This window comes from Natrix helvetica (assembly GCF_964273705.1).
Source record: "Natrix helvetica genome assembly, chromosome: 5".
Classification (NCBI taxonomy): domain Eukaryota; kingdom Metazoa; phylum Chordata; class Lepidosauria; order Squamata; family Natricidae; genus Natrix; species Natrix helvetica.
In genome coordinates, this window is record NC_138551.1 from 73,882,139 (window position 1) to 73,906,723 (window position 24,585).

Below are 24,585 nucleotides of genomic sequence, written 5' to 3' on the forward strand. Positions count from 1 at the left end.
TTGGCTTCTGCCCCGTTTAACGGGACCAAATTATTTGGGGAGGTCCTAGATCCCTTCCTGATTGAGTCTAAGGACAAGCGGAAGGTGTTGCCCACCTTGAATAAGAAGCAGGACCGCAAGTCAGCCCCCTATTTTAGGAGACAGCCCTTTCGTTCCACCAACCTGGCAGGCCCCCTCCTACACTCGCCCCAACAGGCCAACTGTCCCAGGACAGGCAGTCCTTTCGGGACAGGGGTAGGCAACAATTCAATTACCGTAGACCTAACCGTGGCGGGGCCTCCAGCAGGCCTTTCCGCAAGTCTAAATGACCATCAACTTTCCGTGCCCATCGGGGGTCGGCTCCAGTTGTTCGCCCCCCATTGGGCTCTAACCACGGAGGACGCTTGGGTCCTCCAGACTGTCAGGAAGGGCCTTTCCTTGGAGTTTCTCTCCCAAACCCCTCAGAACTTCATCCGCTGCCCGACTCCTTCCTGCGACCTCAAGAGGGAGCTCATGACCCAGGAAATCCACCACCTCCTGGAGATCAATACGGTAGAGCAGGTTCCACCAGACCAGGAAGGTAAGGGATTTTACTCCATTCTCTTCCTGGTACCCAAGAACTCGGAGGTGGTGGTGGAGGGCCATCTTAGACCTCAAGAACCTCAACAGGCATAGCGCCTACCGGAGGTTCAAGATGCAGTCCCTGCAGTCCATCCTGGCGGGGATCCGCCAAGGAGACCTCACATCCATCGACCTAAAGGAGGAGTACCTCCACATACCCATCAGGCCCCATCACAGAAGGTACCTGCGATTCTATTATGCCGGTCGACACTATCAGTACAGGGTCCTTCCATTCAGCCTGTCGTCGGCACCCAGGACCTTCACAAAGGTCCTCTCAGTAGTAGCAGCTCAACTCAGGCGCAGACCCGTAAGGCTTCAATGTTACCTGGACGACATCATCATCCAATCGTCGTCCAGGCAACAAGCTCTACGGGACCTCGGCATTACCATGAGGTCCCTCAGGAATCACGGGTTCTCCTTGAACCTAGAAAAAAGCCATCTCTCCAACCACCAAGCTAATCCACCTGGGGACAGTGATAGACACCTCCACCTGCAGGGTCTCCCTCTCCCAGGACAGGATAGACAGCCTAGTGTCCCTGACCCACAAAGTGTTAGGAGCAAGGCAGGTTCCCGTGCTACTCCTATCACAGCTGTTGGGGAAGATGATCTCCTACATCTCGGTTGTTCCTTGGGCATGTCTTCATTCCAGAGTGTTACAGTGGCTTCTCCTGCCCCACCAGAGAGCCAACAGGAGCAACTCATCCATGATGGTGTGCATCCCCCCGTCTGTGAAGAGGTCCCTCAAGTGGTGGTGGTCGACAGCTCTACTCAAGGGTCAATTGTTCAAGGAGCCCACCAGGGTGGTCATCACAACAGACGCCAGCCTCACTGGCTGGGGGGCACACATGAAACATCTAGTGACTCAGGGGAATTGGTCTCCAGCCGAAGCAGCTTGAACATCAACTTCTTGGAGCTGCGGGCAGCGAAGCTCGCCCTACCACATTTTCACTGAGACATTTTGCACCAACACATCATCCTGATGACGGACAATGTGGCCACCAAGGCACACATAAATCGCCAGGGCAGCACCAGATCCAAGAGGCTCATGGCAGAAGCGGAGGCCCTGGGCCGCTGGGTGGAGCGACATGTTGCCTCCATTTGTTCTGACCACATTTCAGGTGTGGACAATACTCAGGTGGACTGGCTGAGCAAGACCACCATAGACAGTGCAGAGTGGCAATTGCATCCAGTTCTGTTCCGCCAGTTGTCCCGCAGATTCGGCACCCCGGTGATCGACCTCTTCTCCACCCGAGAGAACATGCAACTCCAACGCTACTTGTCCCACTTCCACTCGCTGGGGGCAGAGGGGACGGATGCCCTTCAATGCAGTTGGCCTCCGGGTCTCCTGTACGCCTTCCCGCTGCTCCCGCTTCTACCACAGGTAATCTGCAAGATCATCGCAGAAAGGGCGGAGGTCATCCTCGTGGCTCCCCACTGGCCTCGCAGGTCATGGTATGCCGACCTTGTCAGCCTGTCAATCTCCCCTCCACGGCGAATCCCTCAGGATCAGGTCTCTCTCAGTCAGGGGATCATAGTACATAGGACCCCCAGTGGCTCCAGCTGGCCATCTGGCACTTGAGGGGGACCTCCTGAGGAGAGATGGCCTGTCGGAAGAGGTGGTACGCACCATCCAGGCTTCCAGATGTCCTTCGACGACCAGGATCTATGACTTATCCTGGTCCACCTTCGCCAAGTGGTGTGACAATCTGCAATTCGATCCAGTCACTGCACCTGTTTCCCGTGTGCTGGACTTCCTACAAGGGGGCCTGGACAGGGGCCTCGCCCCAAACACTCTTCGTCGTCAGGTGGTGGCATTATCCACTGTTTGGTCCGATAACCCGAACCTGCCTCTCAACAGGATTTCCAGGGTCCGCTGCTTCCTTAAGGGTGCTTCCAACTTACGTCCACCGGTGGTTCACCGTTACCCCACCTGGCAATTATTGGTGGTTCTACAAGCCCTTACTTCACCACCCTTCGAGCCTCTGCGCACATCGTCTCTTTGCCACCTCAACTTGAAAATGGCCTTTCTCATTGCAATAACATCTGCGAGACGCATCTCCGAACTGGCGGCCCTATCTGTTCGAGAGGATCTTTGTGTCATCCACCTGGACAGGGTCGTTCTGCGTCTAGATCCAGCCTTCATCCCAAAGGTCAACACCTGGTTCCACAGTGCGCAGGAAGTCATCATACCTAACTACTGTCCGCGCCCCAATCACCCAAGGGAACATGTCTGGCACAAGTTGGACGTCAGACGGGCTCTGTGGATAGATATCAGACATACTGCAGACTTCCGCAGGTCAGAGGCCCTCTTGTGTCGTTCCAGCCTGGTTCCTTAGGTAAGAAGGTGACATCTTCTACAGTCGGTAGGTGGCTGAGGGCATGCATTGCAGCTGCATTCGAACATTAGTCCAGGGCGGTGCCTAAATATATTACTGCTCACTCCACAAGAAGCGCTGCCACTACTGCAGCCTGGGCCACCCAGGCTCCCATTGACAATATCTGCAGGGCGGCTACTTGGTCTTCACCATCGCCCTTTGTCAAGAACTATAAATTAGACATGTATGCTTCGGCTGAAGCTTTGTTCGGCAGGAGGGTTCTCCAGGCCTTTGTTCCCATGACCGAATCCTGGGACTGCCTTTCTGCCCGCCCAAGTGGCACATAACTTGGGTATGTCCCGTTGCTTGGACTCTCCAAGCGGTGCACAGGAAAAAGACCATTGGTTTACCTGAAGGGTCCTTTTCTGTGCACCGCGGGAGAGTCCAACCCACCCTGGCTTATCCATCCAGGGATTCATGATCGTCGTGTCAACTTGGACTTACCTTCAATGCTTCTTCATGCTTCTAGTCTTCACGGTTCCAGACCTACTCAAAATTCTGGGGCCAGACAACACCAGGAGGCGTGGCCAAGGAAAAAGATTCCTCAGTCCCAGGACAAGCAGACTGATTTAACCCGTTGCTTGGACTCTCTCGCGGTGCACAGAAAAGGACCCTTCAGGTAAACCAATGGTCTTTTTCACTGTTACATTAAATTTGTGCTTAAAATGTGCTGTTTCTAAGCACATATTGAATCATACTGAGGCAGAGAATTTGATAGATAATTTGAAGAAATGTAAATCATGATCAGCTGTTAAACAAAAACTAAAAACCATGATTTTTCTTTTTCTTTTTGTGTTTTAGTCTATGATTTTAATTAAATAAATGAAAATTGTATATAAATATGTATATTTCAGCTAAAAAAAATAAAGCTATAAACTTAAGGAATGGAGCGAATCAGAACAGTGATTCAAAGTATGTATGATTTTATAATTTGAAGTATTATGATTTTGTAACAGGAATACTGTCTAACTGTGTATTATTTCTCTATTGCTTACCCTGCCATAGCTGTTTCCATTGCCACATGCCATTTCAGTAGTTTCCAGGTGTTGAATTTCATGGATACACTTGATTGCAACTTCCACACAATCATTTCCAGTCACGAGAGATCTATAAATCTGACCTTTAGAACTGAGAATATTTGTGAAGATAAATCCATTTTTCAGAAACAAATAGAAATAATATATTTAAGTTGAATGGTTCAAAGGTTGGTACTGTTGTCAAATTAAGCAAATGATATTTTATTTTTTTTACCTGGGTTTTACATTTTTCCTTTTCCTCCTCCCTTATTTGTATATCTAGACTCTTTTCTTCAAAAAGAAACCAAAAGTGGATGTCATCATCACTATGTTCAAAAATGTATATAAAATAGAATATTATGTCAATAATGATTTTTAAAAGTCACCAAAAATTAATTGTAGAATAATTTTATTATACCAACAAAATAAGATGTAATCACCAATTATTGATAACATGCTTCGTCTTTCACCACAAACGAATGGAGGGTACCTGCATTAATTTACATCACTAGCTATGATGTTCAAGGTAGATATATTTAAGAATTGCAAGTATGTAGTTCTCAATTTACGACCATTCATTTAGCAACTGTTCAGAATTACAGCAGCTCTGAAAAAAGTGACTTATGACTGGTCTTCACACTTACAACTGTTGCAGAGTTCCAATGGCCACATGATCATAGTTGGATGCTTGGCAACCAGCATGTATTTACAAAGGTTGGAGCATCCAAGTGTCAAATGATCACCATTTGGGTCCTAAGTCAGCTCCTGACAAGCAAAGTCAACGGAGGAAGCTGCATTTGCCATGTGATTCACTTAACAACTGCAATGATTCACTTAATGGCCATGGCAAAAAGGTCATAAAATTGGGTGCAACTCACTTAATGACCACCTTGTTTAACAGCAATTGCAATAAGTCGAGGACCAACTAACTGGTTTCTTACAAATAAGCTTAAAAGCAGGGAGGTAGGCTAGGATTTTATTAGGGCAATTTTCTGGTCTTTTATAGAGGGGGATCCATCCAAATTACGGTTCAGTGTTTATTATTTTAAACACAGTAAATCATTACTGTTGTTAAGTGAATCACACAGTTGTTAAACACATCTTCTATTTTCCTTGCTTGTTGGAGGCCAGCTGGGAAGATTGCAAATGACAGTCACAAGACCCCGGGACCCTGCAAACTTTGTAAATACATACTAGTTGAAAAGTGCCTGAACTTTGTTCATGTGACCATGGGAATGTTATGATGGTTGTAAGTCTGAAGACCAGTTTTAAGTCACTTTTTTCAATGCTCTTGTAATTTTGAACAGTTGCTAGATGAATGGTTTTAAGTTAAGGACTACCTGTCTATAAATTAAGTTCTAGTTTCTGGAATTTGTTCCAGTTTCTTTATTTGTCCTTGTCTCTTTCAACTTCAGTTTCTAACTTTCTAGAAGTCATGGAAACCTATATTGGAAAGATGATATACTGAAGTTTTTAACATTTGATAGTGCTAACCTTGTAGCCTTTACTTTGCATGTTAATTATTCATTGCAGACATATCAATTATGAGTCTAAAAGTTGTTGGGCACTGGCCACATTTTAAAAACAACTATCAAGCAGTCAGTGTGTGTGTGTGTGTGTGTGTATGTGTGTGTGTGTTTGTGTGTAATGATCTACATAATAATATATCTTTGAAATGCTAACTATATCTATGTACTGTATGGAGAATGTCATTCTTTTTTTATCTACCAATCTGAAGACCCTGAACACGATTTTTATGACAATCAATACTCCCAGAAGTAAAGCTGTTTCATTTGCTTAGTAAGTCATGGAGTAGAAGCTGATTTCTTGATGTTTTTTCCAATGACAACAAAAAGCTCTAAAGTAAAACACAATTGTGTGAAAAATACATCTCACTCACATGGGATCATCCTACCTCTGAAATACTCCGCTGCAGAAAAAAAAAGAAAAAAACTGTGACTGAAAAGTTATTTGTGACACTGTCATATTTACTACCCATTAAAACATTCAATCCACATCACTGAGCAAGCACATATAATATTCATTCTGAGATTTCTTCCTAATTTTAATGCTTTTGCCTAACCCAACTCCTTGCTCTTCTCTATTTATCCCTTATGTTTGCTGCTGACCATAAATCTCAACAAAAGTGTGATGAGCTATATAATCTTTGAATGTTTGGAGGCTCGGGCTTTTGATCTATTCAGATTTACACATCATATTGCTTTGCTTTAGTTGTTGCTTTTTAATATCAGTGATAATGTTGACTGTGATTTTCAGTAGCAGAATTCCTAGCCTTTTTGGAAGCTGCTGTATTGAAACAGCTGATTTAATTTAGTAAATACCGTTTCAGTCTAGTGGAACATTCCAACTTTCAAATGAATTATGTATGCCACGTTGGCAAATATGATACTTAATAGGAAACTTAATTTAAAATTTTAAATCTTTTTTTCCTACACTGAGGCATGCATTGTATGCATTCTCAATCTATTTCCATGACTTGAATTATTATGTATGAAGTTTTGAAAAGTTTATTGATGGGGATGCAAGTCATTTTGAGTGTTCTCTGTGCCTGTTACAATTTATTATATTACCTTGTGCTTAGCTGGTAGCAACACCTTGCCAGCTGTAGTTCATCGTGAAAACCTAAGCAGGGTTGAACATAATATGGAAGACAGCCAGAAATCCAAACTTTTCCTTATGTTGCTAAGAAAATTACATGGATGTGATCATGAATTTACCAGAGGTTGAGCTGGACTCAAAGAAGACTTATTTATATTATAGAGCTACTGTAACTAGGACTGTATAGAGTAGGGGAGATCCATGACAATACTTCTCATTATTTTTTGGCAAGCTCATTATTTCCTAAGTTCTGGTAAACTTTCCTAGGCTACTTAATTTTGATTTTTATCTCTCTGACCTATCTTTGTTTTTCCTCCCTTCCTTTGGAAATTATGTAAGAAAATACCTCATTTCTTGGATGACATTAACTTAGGCTTTAATATTGAATATTATAAATATATAATATACTATAGTTTTATACTCTATTTTCTGCCAGAGTAATGTAAACTAGAATAATCCTATCATTTTGCCAATAGTAATAAAGTATTTATGACAATTTATAAAAAATAGAGTTTGTTTTCTATTAAGATTTTATCTATGCTTAAGGATAGCTATTTGTAGAATACTTATTTTGGTATTTCAAATTGCATAGCACAATTAATGGGAATATTAATAGGTGAGTGAAAATATGAATTTGTGGGAAGAATAAATATAGTACAAATGAACAGTCTCATGATTGTTATACATGCTTAGAGGTTAGCTGTGTTAATTCCATTCAATAAATTTAGCCAATTACCGTATATAATCTTATAAATACATTCCTCTGGAATGGTCAAATGTCAGACCTCTCTCTTTCAAAGTTATGTGAAATTAATATTGTAATCTCCACTTTACATTATAACATTTGGTGTATTTATAATTGTTTCTGAACTGAAAGTGATACAGAATAGCTACAAGTGTTGACCCAATTTAAACATTATTATTATTATTGGCATCTTTGAAATCTTGGCAAATATAATTCTAGATATAATAGAAATTCTTTGATATTTCCCAATACTTAAAGTCAATAGGAATTATGGTGTTAATAAATAAAACATTAATATCTAATTGTAGTTATGAAAAAGTGGTTGGTTTTTTTATAACTTTATTTAAAAATGGCAGAAGATTCCTTTTAGAGAAAATATGGGCAGAAAGTCGGGTAACTATGCTGAATTACTTATCTATGATAGTTTAAAAACTTCTGAAGAGTGCAGAAAGTATATGATTTACCAAAAACAGCTGAAAAGGAATTGTTAAGTCAGTTTGATATAAATGACATGATTGTCCCCAAAACTCCTATGGCTTTGAATTAGACAATTTTTTTTAAAGAGTTCATTGGCTTCAGGCTTTAAGGTCTATTACATACTTCTCATGTTCTTAAAGCAAGATTAAACATATTTTTTTCAGATTTTATGTTATTTGGCTCATTTGTTGCTCCAATTGCTACCAATTCTAAACATACCAAGTTTAATAACAGAGAAGTAATATCATTGGACAGTGTATAGATTAAATACATTGTTAATACACAGTAATTAGAACAACATATTGCTATGTCCATTTCAAGCCCCTCAAAACAATTACCATCAAATAAACAGACCATCTTACTACAGGAAGAAACAGATTTGTACCATCTCCATATCTGTAATCTCCTGGAACCTCCAAGTTTGAATGGCTTTTGTAAATCTCAGCAAGGTTGGGCTACTCAAATTTCAGGGAGGATCCTGTTCTATAGAAATGAGACAGCAACTGAGAACGCCTGACTCTGTGGTTCCTCTTGATGGCATTTGCTAAGAGAGAAATATCATCCTTACGTTGATTCATGTACTTTTCTTACTGAAAAAGCAAAACCATGCTTGCATCTTCTGCTTGACATAAAGCCACACTTCATTTCTCAAATGTTATGCATTTCTTGTAGCCTTTGAGTCAGAACTCTGCCAAACACCTCTCAGGCACATTTAACAAACTAACCTGCTTGGAGTAATAGTTTTCATTCTTGCTTTCCATTGGCATAGTCAGTGGAACACTATGACATTCTTCCTATTCACAAGCACAGAAGCCGTCTTCTTACCTGCTAAACAAATCACAAAGCTACTTTATAAGCAAACCATGCAGCATTTGAAAATACTGTATCTTAAACTTTATCATCCATGTCTATCACTTCATCATTTTTCAGCATTTATGAGTTCTGTTTCATTAAAATGTTGGCATAAAACCTATGTTTTTCATTTCTACTTGCTGACAAATGACTACCATTGACTGGATGTAATTTTCCTTCCTTCCTTCCTTTCCCCGGCTTTCCTATTTATTCTGTTCAATCTAGGTAAACCTACACTCGTATTTTTCATGCAAAAAATATTTTTTTAATCTTCCTGCAGTTCTGATTTCACTCTAGTTTCTTTGTTCTATATATTTCCTTTTCTTCCATGTCCATTCTTTCCAAGATTTACCCTCAGCAATACCAAATCTGTTCTACATATAGAATGTTTTATTACATTATATCTTTTGTAAGTCTCAATCTTTTATTGCATATACTATAGGCAACTGAATTACATTCTCTATATTTTCATTTTTCTTCCATGATGTATGTACACTTAAAAACCGTATCTTACATGTTATAATATAAAGTGCTTCCTAGCTTTATAATGAATAATAGCATGCAAAATGAAGGCACTGTGGTCATTTCTTAGTGTTGAATCTGGAAAGAAATGACACATTTCAAACTTTTAATGGCATACCTTAAATGGCCTCCCTAAAACTATTTTTATCTTTAATATTGCTGCTCAGAGTTCTGAGTATTTCTTTTTCATAAAAAATGGAGAATCTGATACTTGGTTTTGAATGTTATTAATATTTAATCAAATTTAAGATACAGAAGTATTGTCAAATTTTAAAAAAATCTTTCAGTATGATGCATTGATTTATTTATACCTAATATTTTGTATTATTAAAATGTGGATTAATTTTTAAGTTTGAATCAATGTAGAGTGTCCTTGATGAGCCAAAATTGAATTCAGTTAGAAAACTGCATTTACATTTTTCTTCAGTACTTCCAGGTTTTGCCTGGCACTCATAGACAAAATCATTTAGACCAGTGGTTCCCAAACCTTTTCAGTCCACCGCCCCCTTGGTGCTACAAATTGATCCTCAGTGCCCCCCACCCAGTGGTGGAATTCAAATTTTTTTACGACCAGTTCTGTGGACATGGCCCAGAGGGCATGGCTAGGGAAGTCATGTGACTGGGCGGTTTGCACGACGGAAGGAAGATAGTAGCAGTAAAATTCAAAACTGTAACAATTAATTGCACATTTATTCAAAATCCAATTTTAAAACCTTTGTAGTTAATGTTAATTCAACAAAATTGTTGAACATGATCCAGTGATACCAGGTTTTCAAAATCTGATAGTCATTTATCAAGAACCTTAGTAACTAGTAACATAGTAAACTTAGTAAAATTTAGTAACTACTTAACTGTTCAGTAAATTCTTAATGTAATGGATGGGCTTGATAAAGTGATACCAGTTTCCCAATGTCTGGTTTTAAGTCACTTAGCAGGAGTCTTAAATCACCACGTTCAGTAATCTGGGGTCGATTTCTTTGCTTGGAGAGAAGTTGGATGACCATACTGAAGCCACGTTCCACCAAATATGATGTTGGGAATGCAACAAGGAGCTTCTTAACCACTGTCCGTAGTGCAGGATAGCTATCAGATATTTCTTTCTGTAACCAAAACTCTTGGTATGATTTCTTGAACTTTGGCTTCAGCTCAATGTCACCAACATTTGCTTGAATTATTTGATGAGATTATTGCATGGTACCTAGGGATTCCCAATATGGAAAGTGAGAATGGGAACATTTTAACTGATCTATATATTCTTGGGTTATAATTTTCACTAAAGAACAATGGGGATGGAAAGGGAAATATAGACAATGGAGTCCAATCCCCTTCCTCAACAGTTTGGAAGCAAAGAATAACTCTAGCAAAATGTAGCCTTTTACCTCTTTGGGGAATCATTTTCATCATCATCATTATCATCATCATCATCATCATCATCATCATCATTATTATTATTATTATTATTATTATTATTATTATTATTATTATTATTATTATTATTATTACTATACGATTGTATCACAGCGGCCAGTTGATTCGCCGGATTTGGCATTGATTACTAGTCGGGCCCCACCCAGGGGCCTACGACGTCGTAACGTATTTTTGTAATATACGTGCAGATCCAAGCAGTGCAGCTTTTTGCATTTGACTGATGGTGATTTTGTAAAGTTTTAACTGTTTTAAATGTAATTCCAGTGCTTTTGGAATAGCACCCAGTGTGCCGATTACCACTGGAATTACCACTGCTGGTTTGTGCCATAATCGTTGGATTTCAATTTTTAAGTCCTGGTATTTCGCGACTTTTTCATGTTCCTTCTCCTCAACCCTGCTATCACCTGGTGTTGCGATGTCTATGATTGTAACCTTCTTTTTCTCAACCAGTGTGATGTCTGGTGAGTTATGCGCTAGTATTTTGTCTGTTTGTATACGAAAATCCCACAGGATCTTGACCATCTGATTTTCGGTGACTTTTTCAGGCTTATGTTCCCACCAGTTTGTTGTTGTTTTAATATTATAATTTTGGCACAAATTCCAGTGGATCATTTGTGCTACTGAATTGTGCCGCAATTTATAATCAGTCTGCACGATTTTTTTACAGCAGCTGAGTATGTGGTCAACAGTTTCATCAACTTCTTTGCAGAGTCTGCATTTGGCATCATCAGAGGATTTTTCGATTTTGGCCTTAATGGCATTTGTTCGGATAGCTTGTTCTTACGCAGCCAGGATTAGTGACTCTGTTTCTTTCTTTAATGTACCTGTTGTTAACCATAACCAAGTTTTTTCACTGTCCACTTTATCTTTTATTTTTTCCAGAAATTGACCATGTAAGGCTTTGTTCTGCCAACTCTCCATTCTTGATTTTATCACATCTTTTCTGTATTCTTGTTTCGTCTGTTGGGCCTTCAGTAGATTTTTGTTCTTTACTTCGATTAATAGATGTTCTTGACTTTCTTTTAAATAATTAGCTAGTGCATGTTTTTCTTCTTCAACTATTTGCTTCACTTGTAATAATCCTCTGCCACCTGATTTTCGGGGCAGGTATAGTCTATCAGTGTCACCATGTGGATGTAAACTGTAGTGCATTGTCATTAGTTTCCTGGTTTTTCGGTCCAAAATGTCCAAATCAGCTTGTGTCCAGTTAACTATACCAGCTGTGTATCTTATAACTGGTATTGCCCAGGTGTTTATGGTCTTGATTGTATTTCCACCATTTAATTTAGATTTCAAAATTTTCCTAACTCTGTTGGTGTACTCTCTCCTGACAATATTTTTTACTTGTCCATGTTTGATGTTATCCAACTGCAAAATGCCTAAGTATTTGTAGGCTTCATTTTCGTTGCATTTAATTAGTTGGCCATTGGGCATTTCAATTCCCTCACATGTAGTGATTTTGCCCCTTTTTATGGATACAGTGGCACATTTTTCCATGCCAAACTGCATTGAAATATCGGTGCTGAATACTCGGACTGTGTTTGTCAGTGATTGGATTTCTATTTCTGACTTTCCATAGAGTTTCAAATCATCCATATATAATAAATGTGAAATTTTTTCAGCTTCTTTGGCTGGTTGGTAGCCTAATTTCATTTTTTTAAGATTACTGATAGTGGGATCATCGCGATTATTATTATTATTATTATTATTATTATTATTATTATTATTATTATTATTATTATTATTATTATTATTATTATTATTATTATTATTATTATTTTAATTTTTCCCAATACAACTCATGCAAAGGGTCATCCACAACTATATTACATTTTCCACACTCATATTTGTGATTCCTTATAACTTCTTTAAGCTAAACATTTTTAGTACAAATCAGCGCATTGACATATATATCACTAATGCAGTTTCCTATCTCTTCCATTGACATAATTTAACACCTTATGTATTGAATACAAGTATATCAAGTTAGGTTAAACATGAATTGAAAAACATCTAATTCAAATGTATAAGCTGTGAATTTATTATATAATCACAGGCAAACATTGCACTTATGTCTAAGTCCTCTACCCACGCACATTATAAGACAGATAAAACTATCTTAGCTGGCTGTTGTAAATATTACTCTGCTAATTCAACAAGAAATGCTACTGCATGAATCCTTAATGCAGAACACAGCTAAAAGTGATTTTAGCAATTTTCTTCCCAAGTTAATTCAAAATGTATATCCAAATTTTCCTCTATTTTTTCCCCAAACACTAGGAAGGGTTATATTCAAAACCAGACACTTTTGCTGTGTGTGTGTGTGTGTGTGTGTATGTGTTTGCTTCTGGTCTCCAGAAAGAATTTCACATGTTTTTCAAATTGTGGTCCCATTCGCATCTCCCTTAGGATTCAGCAGCCTTGCAAGGATCCCTGGCTTGCTTATAGCGCAGGGCTGCATGGCCGCCTGCAAGCATGGGCGCGGGGGTGGGAACGGCAGCAGGAGCTTACCTCCTAGGCGCTGGCTGCAGCGCGCAAACTTCCGCCCATCGCCCCGGGGAGGGGAGGTCTGGCCGCCAGCAAAGGGCTTTTGTCGAGGCGCCCTGTGCAGGCAAAATAGCGAGCGAGCGAAGGAGGATCAGACAGGGCACCGAGGCCCCTTCGCTCCCACTTTGTTTTGATGAGGTCGCTGCAGCTGCTGGGTGCAGACGGACGGAGGTAGCTAGAGCATCCCGGGCGGGCGAGCAATGGAGGATCAGGCAGCTCGCTCACTCGCCCGCCTGCCCGCCCGGGCTGCCCCGCCACTCTGGCTACCTCTGTTTGTCTGTGCCCGGCAGCTGTGGCGACCTCATCAAGACAAAGTGAGAGCGAAGGGAGGCAAAAGGGCCTCCCTTTGATCGCTTGCTCCCCCCGCCCATCTGCACTATGCTAGCCCTGCCCACCGCTCACTGATTGGCTGGCTCACCAATCGCCCCACCCGCCTCTAAGAGCCCTATCTATAGAAAGCCAAGCAGAAAAAAAGGTAACTGGGTTTAGATAGGGCTCTTAGAGGCAGGCAGGGCGATTGGTGAGCCATCCAATCAATAAGCAGTGGGCAGGGCTAGCATAGTGCGGACGGACGGGGGGAGTGAGCGATCGAGCAGCTTCCGGATGGGCGGGGGTGAGTGAGCGAACTGGTTCTAAATGGCTCGCTAGAGGGGGCCACCTCCAGCACTCCTCTGCCTCCCCCTTGCCTCTTAGTGCCCCTCTTAGTCATCCCACTGCGCCCCAGAGGGCGGTACTGCCCACTTTGGGAACCACTGATTTAGACAGAAGCAGCTGACCCTATTAAATGGAAAATGAGCATAGAAATCAATGTGTGTTTTCAGTTACAGAGGCCTAAAAACTTCTTTCATCTGCTTTTATAAGAAAAATATAAAAGTTTTATTTTAATTTAAAGAGATTTGACATCTGCTGAGGCATCTGGCATTATAGCTGGGTTTTTACCTTCACTGAAGGAATGCTAATCATTTGTGGCCAGGTAGTTAGCATATCAGGATCAATCTCAATTGTCCCTCCCCCCTCCCTCCCTCCCTAGACTAGATCCCTAGATTTCCTTATAGAAAGGAACAAATCAGGCTGATAAGAATTTCAATTATTTCATAAGTGTAATATATTTCAGTGAAATGTCTAACCCTTACCTTAAGAAATGTAAATTGCTAATATGGCTCCATCAACAGCAGTTCCTGCCAGCTGGATAGATTTTTTTTAATGTCTATTGTCCAGCAAGAAACGACAAATGCCAATTCAGGGTATACGTTTGCTTATGGGCTTGTTGGAATTGTTTCCTGTGCAGCTTCATTATCCCTATCTATAACTTTGATTCAAGGAATTCCTCTTTTTTTCTCAAGTTAAGCGCTATGTCTGAAATCCAAGAACTGTCTCAAACCTCCAACCAAATTTTGTGGGCTGAGTTAAAGGACATATAATAGGCAGTAAGACCATGTCCAAGTAGTTCTTTATAACAGTTTGTGCCCATTTCCTCAATAGGCTTTCTAACTGCTTAGCCTATCATTCTATTACAAGAGATAAAGTTTTCATTTTCATTCTTGGAAATGCAAATAATCAAAATTTAATGACAAGAATATGCTGATATCTATGTTTTTCATGGAAACATAATGTTTATTTCTGTTGACATAAGAGAATGAAACTGTTCAGAAGCCTCCAAGATGCAGAGATTTTATTCCATCAAAATAAATGGAGGGAAGGAAGAAAAGGAAAAGAAATTCTAGTATAATGTATATAAAGGAGAAAAGCAAAACATGGATTACTGCAGTATTTAAATAAAATTAATTGCTCCTCAGAATTGTTTAAGCAATAGGGCAAATTTTGTTCTAAATCAGCATGACACACAAGTTGTATTGTCACTCATGACTTTGAAGAAAGAGGAAGTGATGGAGGAAGATAAAGCCTTAGTGGATGATCATTTGCAGAACCTGATAGAAGACAATATTTATAGCTCATGGTTGAACTATGGGGTCCTTGATGTTCTCAGGTTGATTAGACATTTCATTACCAAACTAGGTGACATCATCAGCACAGAGGATGCTACCTAGTCTGGTAGTGAACCATCTGCAAGAAAACAACCAAGCTCAGAGAGCACAGACCCCACATTTATTGATAATTTACAAAAATTCACATTACACATCCTATTGAAGGTGGTTTAGGAAATTAAATACTATGTTGAACCAACACAATGTCATGGCAGTTAACACAGTGGAGAGAGCATGTAATAAATATCTCATTGGGGAGTTAATGCTATTTATTTTCATGAACAACTGTTCCCACAATTGATGTGTCCTAAAAAAAAGCATTTATTAAGCATGTTATTCAGCTGCAGGTATTAAATTTTTATTCTAAATTTCATTATGATCTAAAGCGTCATATATTATTTTATGTTGTTGATTAAATAGGAACAGGTTAAAGACATAATTTTTTACAAATGATTTTATTTGCTGCTTAAGAGGAAATGTAAATGGAGCAGAGAAGTCTGTGATTAGTGTTTAACAGAACTATCACTTACTGTAATTACATGTTTTTAATGAGTAAAATTGCTACTGTGTTTTGTTAACAAAAAAAAAATTTCTTTTAATTCCTTTTCAGAATTCTGAGTAATAACAAGATCTTATGGCTAAAGAGCAACTCTTTCATTGGACTGAGATCCCTAGAGAGACTGTAAGTAGCTTTTAAGTGTTCTTATTTTTTTTTCCAGGTAGTGATTTGAATTTTCTAAATAATTATGCAAGATATAAGTTCTGTAATGAGCATTGGAATTTCCTACTCAGCCTTTTTCGATGATAAATAAGCCTAAATAAAATTAAACTCCACAAAAGTAAGCAGTGTTAATTTGGATCCAAAATAAATAGAAAGGAAATGGGACATGTGTATCTGCAGGACCTTTTAAAAGGAAGAATGGAAAATGAATGGTAATTTTTTAAAATTAAACAGCATGGCCTAATTAAATCCTTAGTTACTGTATATGTATATGTGGTTGTATTAGTCTTCACTGTTAATAGTTGTGCCACATTTATCTTCATTATATCTGCTCAACTTGTCCTGATTTTCCTATGAAAGATCTTGAATACAATTTGAGTTTAAGAGAATTATAGCAGTGCCTCTAAACAGATTGACTAGTAATGGGTTCAATATTTTAGTATTTTAACCTTAATTTGATGAAAATCAAATATTAGCAAGACGTAGCATGTCACTGCTATCTTCAAAACCTAATTCTGTAGATGTTCATTTTCTAGTAGTATATTTTGACAATCTCGTATTTGAATACTGGGAATTGCTCAATCGGAAATGGCACCAAAAGTTGCTGACGAGTCAGGAGAATTAGCAGAATAGTAGTACCTTCTCCTTCATATGAGTAACTAGAAAATAAAAAAATTGGAATCAATTCAGAAAAGTGTTTGGGCAACTGGCATTACTCTTTGGAATATAGCAAAAGGGTCGGGCTGCTTGTAATCACATAAAAGAGGAACCCAAAGCTCCTTATGGCCATCTAGGACTTCAGCTGTGCTGAAGGACAATAGAATCTGTCTGCTTGCCTGCCTGCCTGCCTGCCTGCCTGCCTGCCCGCCCGCCCGCCCGCCTCTATCATCTATCTATCATCTATCTATCTATCTATCTATCATCTATCTATCTATCTATCTATCTATCTATCTATCATCATCTATCTATCTATCTATCTATCTATCTATCTATCTATCTATCTATCTATCTATCTATCATCTATCTATCTATCATCTATCTATCTTTTATATGACCACCCATCTCACAGGAAGTGATTCTGCACAGCATGTAATAATCACACTAAAAATGCTAGTAACACGGTTGTTAAGTGAATCTGGCTCCCCCATCGTTGCAAAAAGAGATCACATGACCCTGGGACACTGTGACAGTCATAAATATGAACCAGTTGCCAAACATCCAGATTTTGATCACGTGACCATGGGGATGCTGCAACGGTCGTAAGTGTGAAAAATGATCATGTCATTTTTTCAGTGCCATTATAACTTTGATTGGTAACTAAGTAAACTTTTGTAAGTTGAAGACTACCTGTATTGTTTTTTGAATTTTCATTATCTATTCTGACTTGTTAAAGGTGTCTGTATGCTCCTTTTTGATTCCTGGTCATTTAATTTTTTGGCTGTGTTTGTGGTTAATTTTATTGGATGTAATCTTTAAACTTATCTCAGATATTTTAAAAAGCAGTTTATTTTGTTAATAGTAAATCCCACTGTCTTAAAAATATATTAGCATATTGATTTGTAAATAAGGCACATTTCATTTCCCCACCCTCCAAAGGAGTCCTGAGTCTTTATATTCCATTTCATATTGAATAATACATTGCATACTGATAAATAATTACTGCTGTAGTCTTTAGAAAATACATGGACATCAGTGTTAACAATAAGCTGCTACAAATGGAAGGTTCTGTGGACCTTTGGCATGAAATGAACTGCCTTTTTGGGGGGGGGGGTGTTTTGTGAACAAGAGAGACAAGCCAAGATTTCTTTAGTACAATAATGGATTCTTCCAGCAACTGATGCAATTCTTTACTTGGAAACTCACCATTATTACTTTGCCAATAATCAGAAGTACTAGCCTTATACTTGAAAAGAAAAATAAATAATCCATAGCTAGCAAAATGTCAGCAGCACCTGTTCATTGTCTCATATACATTACTCAGCAATAAGTTACCAGTGAATAGCAGCCATGAAGATCTACTCTTGTAGATGAATAATCCTGCTTTGTTATCTTTTTTATGGCAGATGGCAAATAAAATCGATTTGTGTCATTTTGTGAGCATTCTCACTTTTCCTGTTCTCAGACCTGCCTTCCCAGCTTTTCTTTCAATCTTGTCACTGTTACTTTGAGACAGATCTTCTCTGCTTGGAAGTAAATCAGTCTCATCTGCTTCACATCTGCTCCTGCTAATCATGTCTCTCTGATTATCCTGCCGACTTCCTCACAGAGAACTCACATTTTTGTTAGAGACATTTTCTCTTGTGAATAGTTTGTGGCTAAAATTATGTGCCGAAATATTAGCATGTTTTGTGTAATGGTTAAGGCACCAGGCTGGAAACTAGGAGACTTAGTTCTAGTCTTGCCTTAAGCAGGATGCCAGCTGAGTGACTTCAGGCCAGTTACTCTCTTCCAGCCCAAGAAAGTAGGCAATGGCAAACCACTTCCAAAAATGTCGTTGAGAAAACTACAAGGTCTAGTCCAGCAGTCACCAGGAGTCAATACTATTTCACAGGTACAGAAACACACTTTCAACGCATTTGTGATGTTGTGCAATATAACAAATGGATCCCAATCTACAGTGTTGATGTTTTTTAAAAAAATCAAACTTTTTTTTTCAGTTTTACAGATAAAAATTTGTAAACACCTTAAAGGGGTCCAATGTTTGACTGTTGATCTTTCACAAATAGGTAGGGCAACGGGACTTGGGATGGCAGACTGATTTTGTATAAATATATAAAATTTATTTTAATTTTAATTTTTAATGTACTATCTGCAGAAGTATTGTTGCTGTTTATTGTATTATCAAGATAAAAATATGTTCAATATTATAACAAAGAATATGAATGTTACATTGTTCATAAAATCATAGAAATTAAGTGTTGAAAGAATTTCTTCTTCAGCCCCTTGTGTTGGATCCACTACTACAGTATCCTCAACAGTTGGCTATCCAGCCTCTGTAAATACTTCCAGTGAAGGAGAGCCCATCATCTGCTACTCCCTTGAAATTTAAACCCATAGTTTTTTATCCCATGTTCTGGAGCACCTTCTGTTCATCTTCTTCCCAGCCTGTTCCTCTCTGAATTAAACATATCCATTGCCTTCAACTGTTCCTCATAAATTATTTTTACAGGTTCTTATCGTCTTGGTTTCTCTCCCTTGAATACTTGCTGATTTATTAATTTCCTTCCAAAGAAGGAATTAGCCACAATGTTTTTAGGTGCGATCTGGCCAATGCATATATAGGAAAAATTGTAGAGAGAAACAGTAGATAATAGAGATAATGTTGGAAGAAGTATGGAATGGCTGTTAGCAAAACATGATTTAAATCTGAGACAGGAAGAAAACATTAGAAAGAAGCTTGAAATAGTTTTGGTTTAAATCCAATATAAAAGGGAAGAAGGAAAAATGCTACCAGGCTTCCAAGCCTATATCTATGAAGTAGAGATCCAATATTACTTATGAGTCTGTTTTGTGATCTGTCTAACCTCTTAATAATGATGGCAAAGATATGAAAGCAACTTTAGGAGATAAAATAAATAGTGAATAGCCTTGGTCCAGGAATGCATGTAAGAGAGGGCAGAGGAAAACATTTTTCATCCCTAGGTTGGATAATTCTTCTAGAACTGTACATGACTGTTTATTTCTGAACAGTATAACTATTAGAGATCATTGCTCACTGCCTCTTATTTCAGACTTATTGGGAGCATATACAATAGCAGAATTGGAAGGGATCTTGGAGGTCTTCTAGTCCAACCTCCTGCCTAGGCAGGAAACCTTATACCGTTTCAGACAAATGGCTATCCAACATCTTCTTAAAGACTTTCAGTGTTGGGGCATTCACAACTTCTGGAGGCAAGCTGTCCCACTGATTAATTGTTCTGTCAGGAAATTTCTCTACAGTCCTAAGTTGCTTCTCTCCTTGATTAGTTTCCACCCATTGCTTCTTGTTCTACCCTCAGGTGCCTTGGAGAATAGTTTGACTCCCTCTTCGCTGAGATATTGGAACACTGCTATCATGTCTCCCCAGTCCTTCTTTTCATTAAACTAGACATACCCAGTTCCTGCAACCATTCTTCATATGTTTTAGCCTCCAGTCCCCTTATCATCTTTGTTGCTCTTCTCTTCACTCTTTCTAGAGTCTCCGCATCTTTTCTACATTGTGGCAACCAAAACTGAATGCAGTATTCCAAGTGTGGCCTTACCAAGGCATTATAAAGTGGTATTAACACTTCACGTGATCTTGATTCTATCCCTCTGTTTATGTAGCCTAGAACTGTGTTGGCTTTTTTGGCAACTGCTGCACACTGCTGGCTCTTAGGACTCCAAGATCCCTCTCACAGTTACTACTATTGAGCAAGGTACCATCTATACTGTACCTGTGTATTTCATTTTCTTGCCTAAATGTAGAACCTTACTCTTTTCACCATTGAATTTCATTTTATTATATAGTGCCCAATGTTCAAGTTTGTCAAAATCCTTCTGTATCTTAAGCCTATCTTCTGGAGTGTTGGCTATTCCTGCCAGCTTGGTGTCATCTGCAAATTTGATGAGTTCCCCATTTATTCCCTCATCCAAATCATTGATGAAGATGTTGAAGAGTACTGGGCCTAAAACAGAGCCTTGGGGTACTCCACTGCATACTTCCCTCCATATAGATGCAGTTCCATTGAGGACCTCACATTGAGTGCGGTTGGTCAGCCAGTTACGAATCCATTTGGTGGTGATGCTGTCCAACCCACATTCTTCTACTTTATCTAGTAGTAGGTTATGGTCTACCTCAGTGATGGCGAAACTATGGCACGCGTGCCACAAGTGGCACGCGGAGCCATTTGTCAGGGCACGCGAGGCGTTGCCCTGTCAGCTGGCCAGCGCGCATGCGCGTGCTGGCCAACTGAGTTCACCTTTTTAAAAGCTATTTTTCACCTTCCCCAAGCTCCAGAGGCTTTATAGGAGCCTGGGGAGGGCGAAAAGAGCCTCCCCCGCCCCCCGGAGGCTTCAGGGACCGTCCGGAGGCTTCCCTGAAGCCTTCAGAACGCTTAAAAGCACCCTCCGTTGCTCGGAGGGTCGTTTTAAGCATTCCGAAGGCTTCAGAGACCGTCCGGAGGCTTCCCTGAAGCCTTCGGAGCGCTTAAAACGACCCTCTGAGCAAACCGGAAGTGACTTCCGGGTTGCTCGGAGGGTTGTTTTAAGCATTCCGAAGGCTTCAGGGGTCGTCCGGAGGCTTCCCTGACGCCTTCGGAGCGCTTAAAACCATTCTTTAACATTCTGTAAAAAAACACATTTATTATGACATGCGCTTTCATGAATTAATTTCATGAGAGTTCAATCATATCCATCCCTTATTCTCAAATCATCACTTTAGTGATGATATCCAATCCCAAAGATATTTATAAACCCATTAAATTTTTCAGAAGTCTGTACTGATCTCATTTAAAACTGGACAGATTGAGGAATGACAACAGCTAATAAATTGTCATCAAGATTGTGCCATAACTAAGTGACCTATGGAAATACAGTTAAGGATAGATGAACTCTGCCTTCCCCCCAAAAAATTCTGTTTTTGTTTGTAACAGTATCTTTGAAAACTTCATGAAAGTCAGACAGAAACCAACTTCTCACAGAAAATATTCACTTGTTTGCCAACAACCGTTGCTGAACAGACAACAGATTGTAAATCATCAGACACCAAATGTGGCAATTTTTTCTTAAATCTACTTATTTTGGAGCACTGTGACAGTTCCAAGCCATATATGATGTACTCAGTGTACTTAGTGATGTCCTTATGCATTCTAGACAAAAAGGGCTACTTTCTATATAAAATAAGTATACCCATATTTGATATAAGAAATGCAGTATTAAAATGTATGGAGGAAGTCTACAGCTACCAAGGCAACACTGCTACTGATTGTAATTTAATGCAGGAATTAATCAGGAACAAATAAAATTCAAAAGAAAATTAGAACAAGTGACAGCTGTGTTTAGATTCATTAGATTTAATTATATGGCCCACAGTTTTAACTGGAGTAAATTTTTCTTTTCATAGTAAATTGTAGTAATAGGCTTGTCTAATCCTAGGTTTATTTATTACTTGGACTTGTAGGATGCTTCTAATGAAGTGAACCTTAAGTGGCAACATTTAGATTGTCTTGTAAACGGCCCCTCTAAAGAAGGTAATAACCTTCGGATTCAAAAACTCTATCTGCTAAAGACCAACATGTCTTTGTTAAAGTGGTTTCAAAATTCTAAAATACTGAATTCTTTAGATACGTAGAATTTTCATGTTTATCTAACCTGTTCCCCTGAAAATAAGACCTCCCCGGATAATAAGCCCAGTCGGGTTTTTGAGCGCATGCACTAAAATAAGCCCTCCCTGAAAATATTGCAACAAAGCAACAGTCATGAGGTGACTACGCTCGCCAACTCCTGCACCTCAAAAATAAGACCTCTCTGAAAATAAGGCCAAGTGCTTATTTTGGGGGTCAAAAGAAAATTATGACCCTGTCTTATTTTCGGGGAAACACAGTATGTTCTGATATCTTGCTGGTAGCATTGAAACATAGAAAACAGTTGTATATCAAATCAAAGCTATGAATTTACCTGGCCCATTATGGGTAATACTACTAGTAGCATATTATTATGGGCAATACATTATTATTAGTACAGTGCTATTGTCCAGGTCTTCAGCAGATCTTTTTCCCAGTTAATTCCAGTGGAGTAGGAAACTCTTAAGTTTCTTTTATTTTTTAGTTGGTTGTTACAGAACAGAAGTCATATTAAGTTCACTGACTACATAAAGGATTTGTAACACAATCGATCTTGTTTCAAGGTCAGCTTAGTATTATAATAATAGATGAATTCTGTAGTTTCACAGAAGTTAAAAATGTGCTGTAGATACATTGATCGCTGATTTAATGAGGAATTTGAACAGATAATGCTTTTCTTTACAATGTAAATATTCAGATTACTATAGATTTTGCTCTGTCAGCTGTCTGATGAGTTTATCGTTTTCAACTTGTAAAACTACCGATGATTTCTCTTGTCCTTCACTGTAAGCATTTTCTTTTCCTTTTCAGGCATTTTCAGGCATTTGGGATTTGCAGTCTCTTAATGCTTCAGTAGAAACAAATAAATTTCAGCACAATTAATGGGAAGGAATGGGTTCACCCTACCTTTTTCAGATTCTGGCTGTTTCTGGCTGGACCAAAGCCCCATTCCAACTGGCCCTTTCTCCCTCGGAAGGCTTCGGAGGGAAGCTTCTGCAGAAGCCCGGGTGAGTGACAACAAGTTCCCACCGTTACGAAGTCTCCGAGGCTGTAATTTTATGAGCTGTGCCCGCTCGCCTATGTTTTCCATGGCGTGGAGCAGCAGCGAGGCTCTGCATGGCCGGCGATGATTCCAGAGGCCATCACTGGAGGGCAGGGTCCCCCCTTGCATTTCTCGTCTTCCCGGATGGCCTCCTAAGTCATCGCCGGCCGCGCAGAGCCTCGCCGCTGCTCCACGCCATGGAAAACATAGGCGCGCGTGCACAGCTCGTAAAATTACAGCCTCGGAGACTTCATAACGGTGGGAACTTGTCACTCACCCGGGCTTCTGCAGAAGCTTCCCTCCGAAGCCCTCTGAGCGAGGAAAAGCCAGTTGGGAAAGGGGCTTTGGTCCTCCTCCAGCTGTAAGCTTCCCTCCGAAGTCTTGGGATGTTCTGAGGAGCCCCCCAGGGAAAAATGCCGCTGCCAGGTACTTTCAACCATATATTTTGGTCCTATGACTGCAGAATGCTGAAAAATACGATAAATTCAGGCCAGTTGTTGAGTGTTTCAAATGTGATTGGAACATTCAACAAGGTGACCACAGTATGTGTGTGTGTGTGAGAGAGAGAGACAGACAGACAGACAGACAGAGAGAGGAACAGAGAAAGGGAGGGAGGGAATCAGAGAGAGACTGACAGACACACACACACACACAGAGACAGAGAGGGGGAGGGAGGGAGAGACAGACAGACAGAGACAGACACACACACAGAGTGAGTGATTAAGTGGATGAGTGAGAGACAGACACATGTGACGGAGAGAGGGAGGGAGAGACAGACAGACAGAGAGAGACACACAGAGAGACACACACGCATACACGCACAGAGTGACAGAGAGGGAGGAAGGGAGGGGAGAGAGACAGAGAGAGAGGGAGAGACAGAGACACACACACAGACTGAGTGAGAGACAGACAGACAGACACACATACACAGAGTGACAGAGCTGGGGGAGGGAGGAGAGAGAGACAGATACAGAGAGAAAGAGAGACAGACAGATAGACACACAGAGAAAATGACAGAGGGAGACAGAGAGGGAGGGAGAGAGAGAAACAAAGAGCCACAAAGAGAGAGAGGGGGGGAGGGAGAGACAGACAGAGACAGAAAGAAAAAGAGAGAGAAAGAGAAAGAAAGAAAGAAAGAAAGAAAGAAAGAAAGAAAGAAAGAAAGAAAGAAAGAAAGAAAGAAAAAGAAAGAAAGAGAATGTATGACCACAATTGCGTCCAAAATTTTGGTTGCTAAGCAAGAGCGTTGTTAAGTAAGTTTCACCACATTTTCCAAGTTGCCCATGCCTACCCGGTCACATGACTGCCAAGCCACTCCCACAAAACAGGCCACACCTACAGAAGAGGTTCTAAA

General features: G+C 39.9%; 1 protein-coding gene across 3 annotated transcripts in view; it reads left to right on the forward strand.

Moving 5' to 3' along the window:
• The window catches only part of ADGRA1 (adhesion G protein-coupled receptor A1), a 426,992-nt gene that overhangs the window by 36,539 nt on the left and 365,868 nt on the right, over window positions 1–24,585 (forward strand). For all 3 annotated transcript variants that reach the window (XM_081953900.1, XM_081953901.1, XM_081953903.1), the window contains exon 2: window positions 15,777–15,848. In XM_081953900.1, the coding sequence (XP_081810026.1) occupies window positions 15,777–15,848 (72 nt within the window). The remainder of the gene's footprint in view (window positions 1–15,776; window positions 15,849–24,585) is intronic.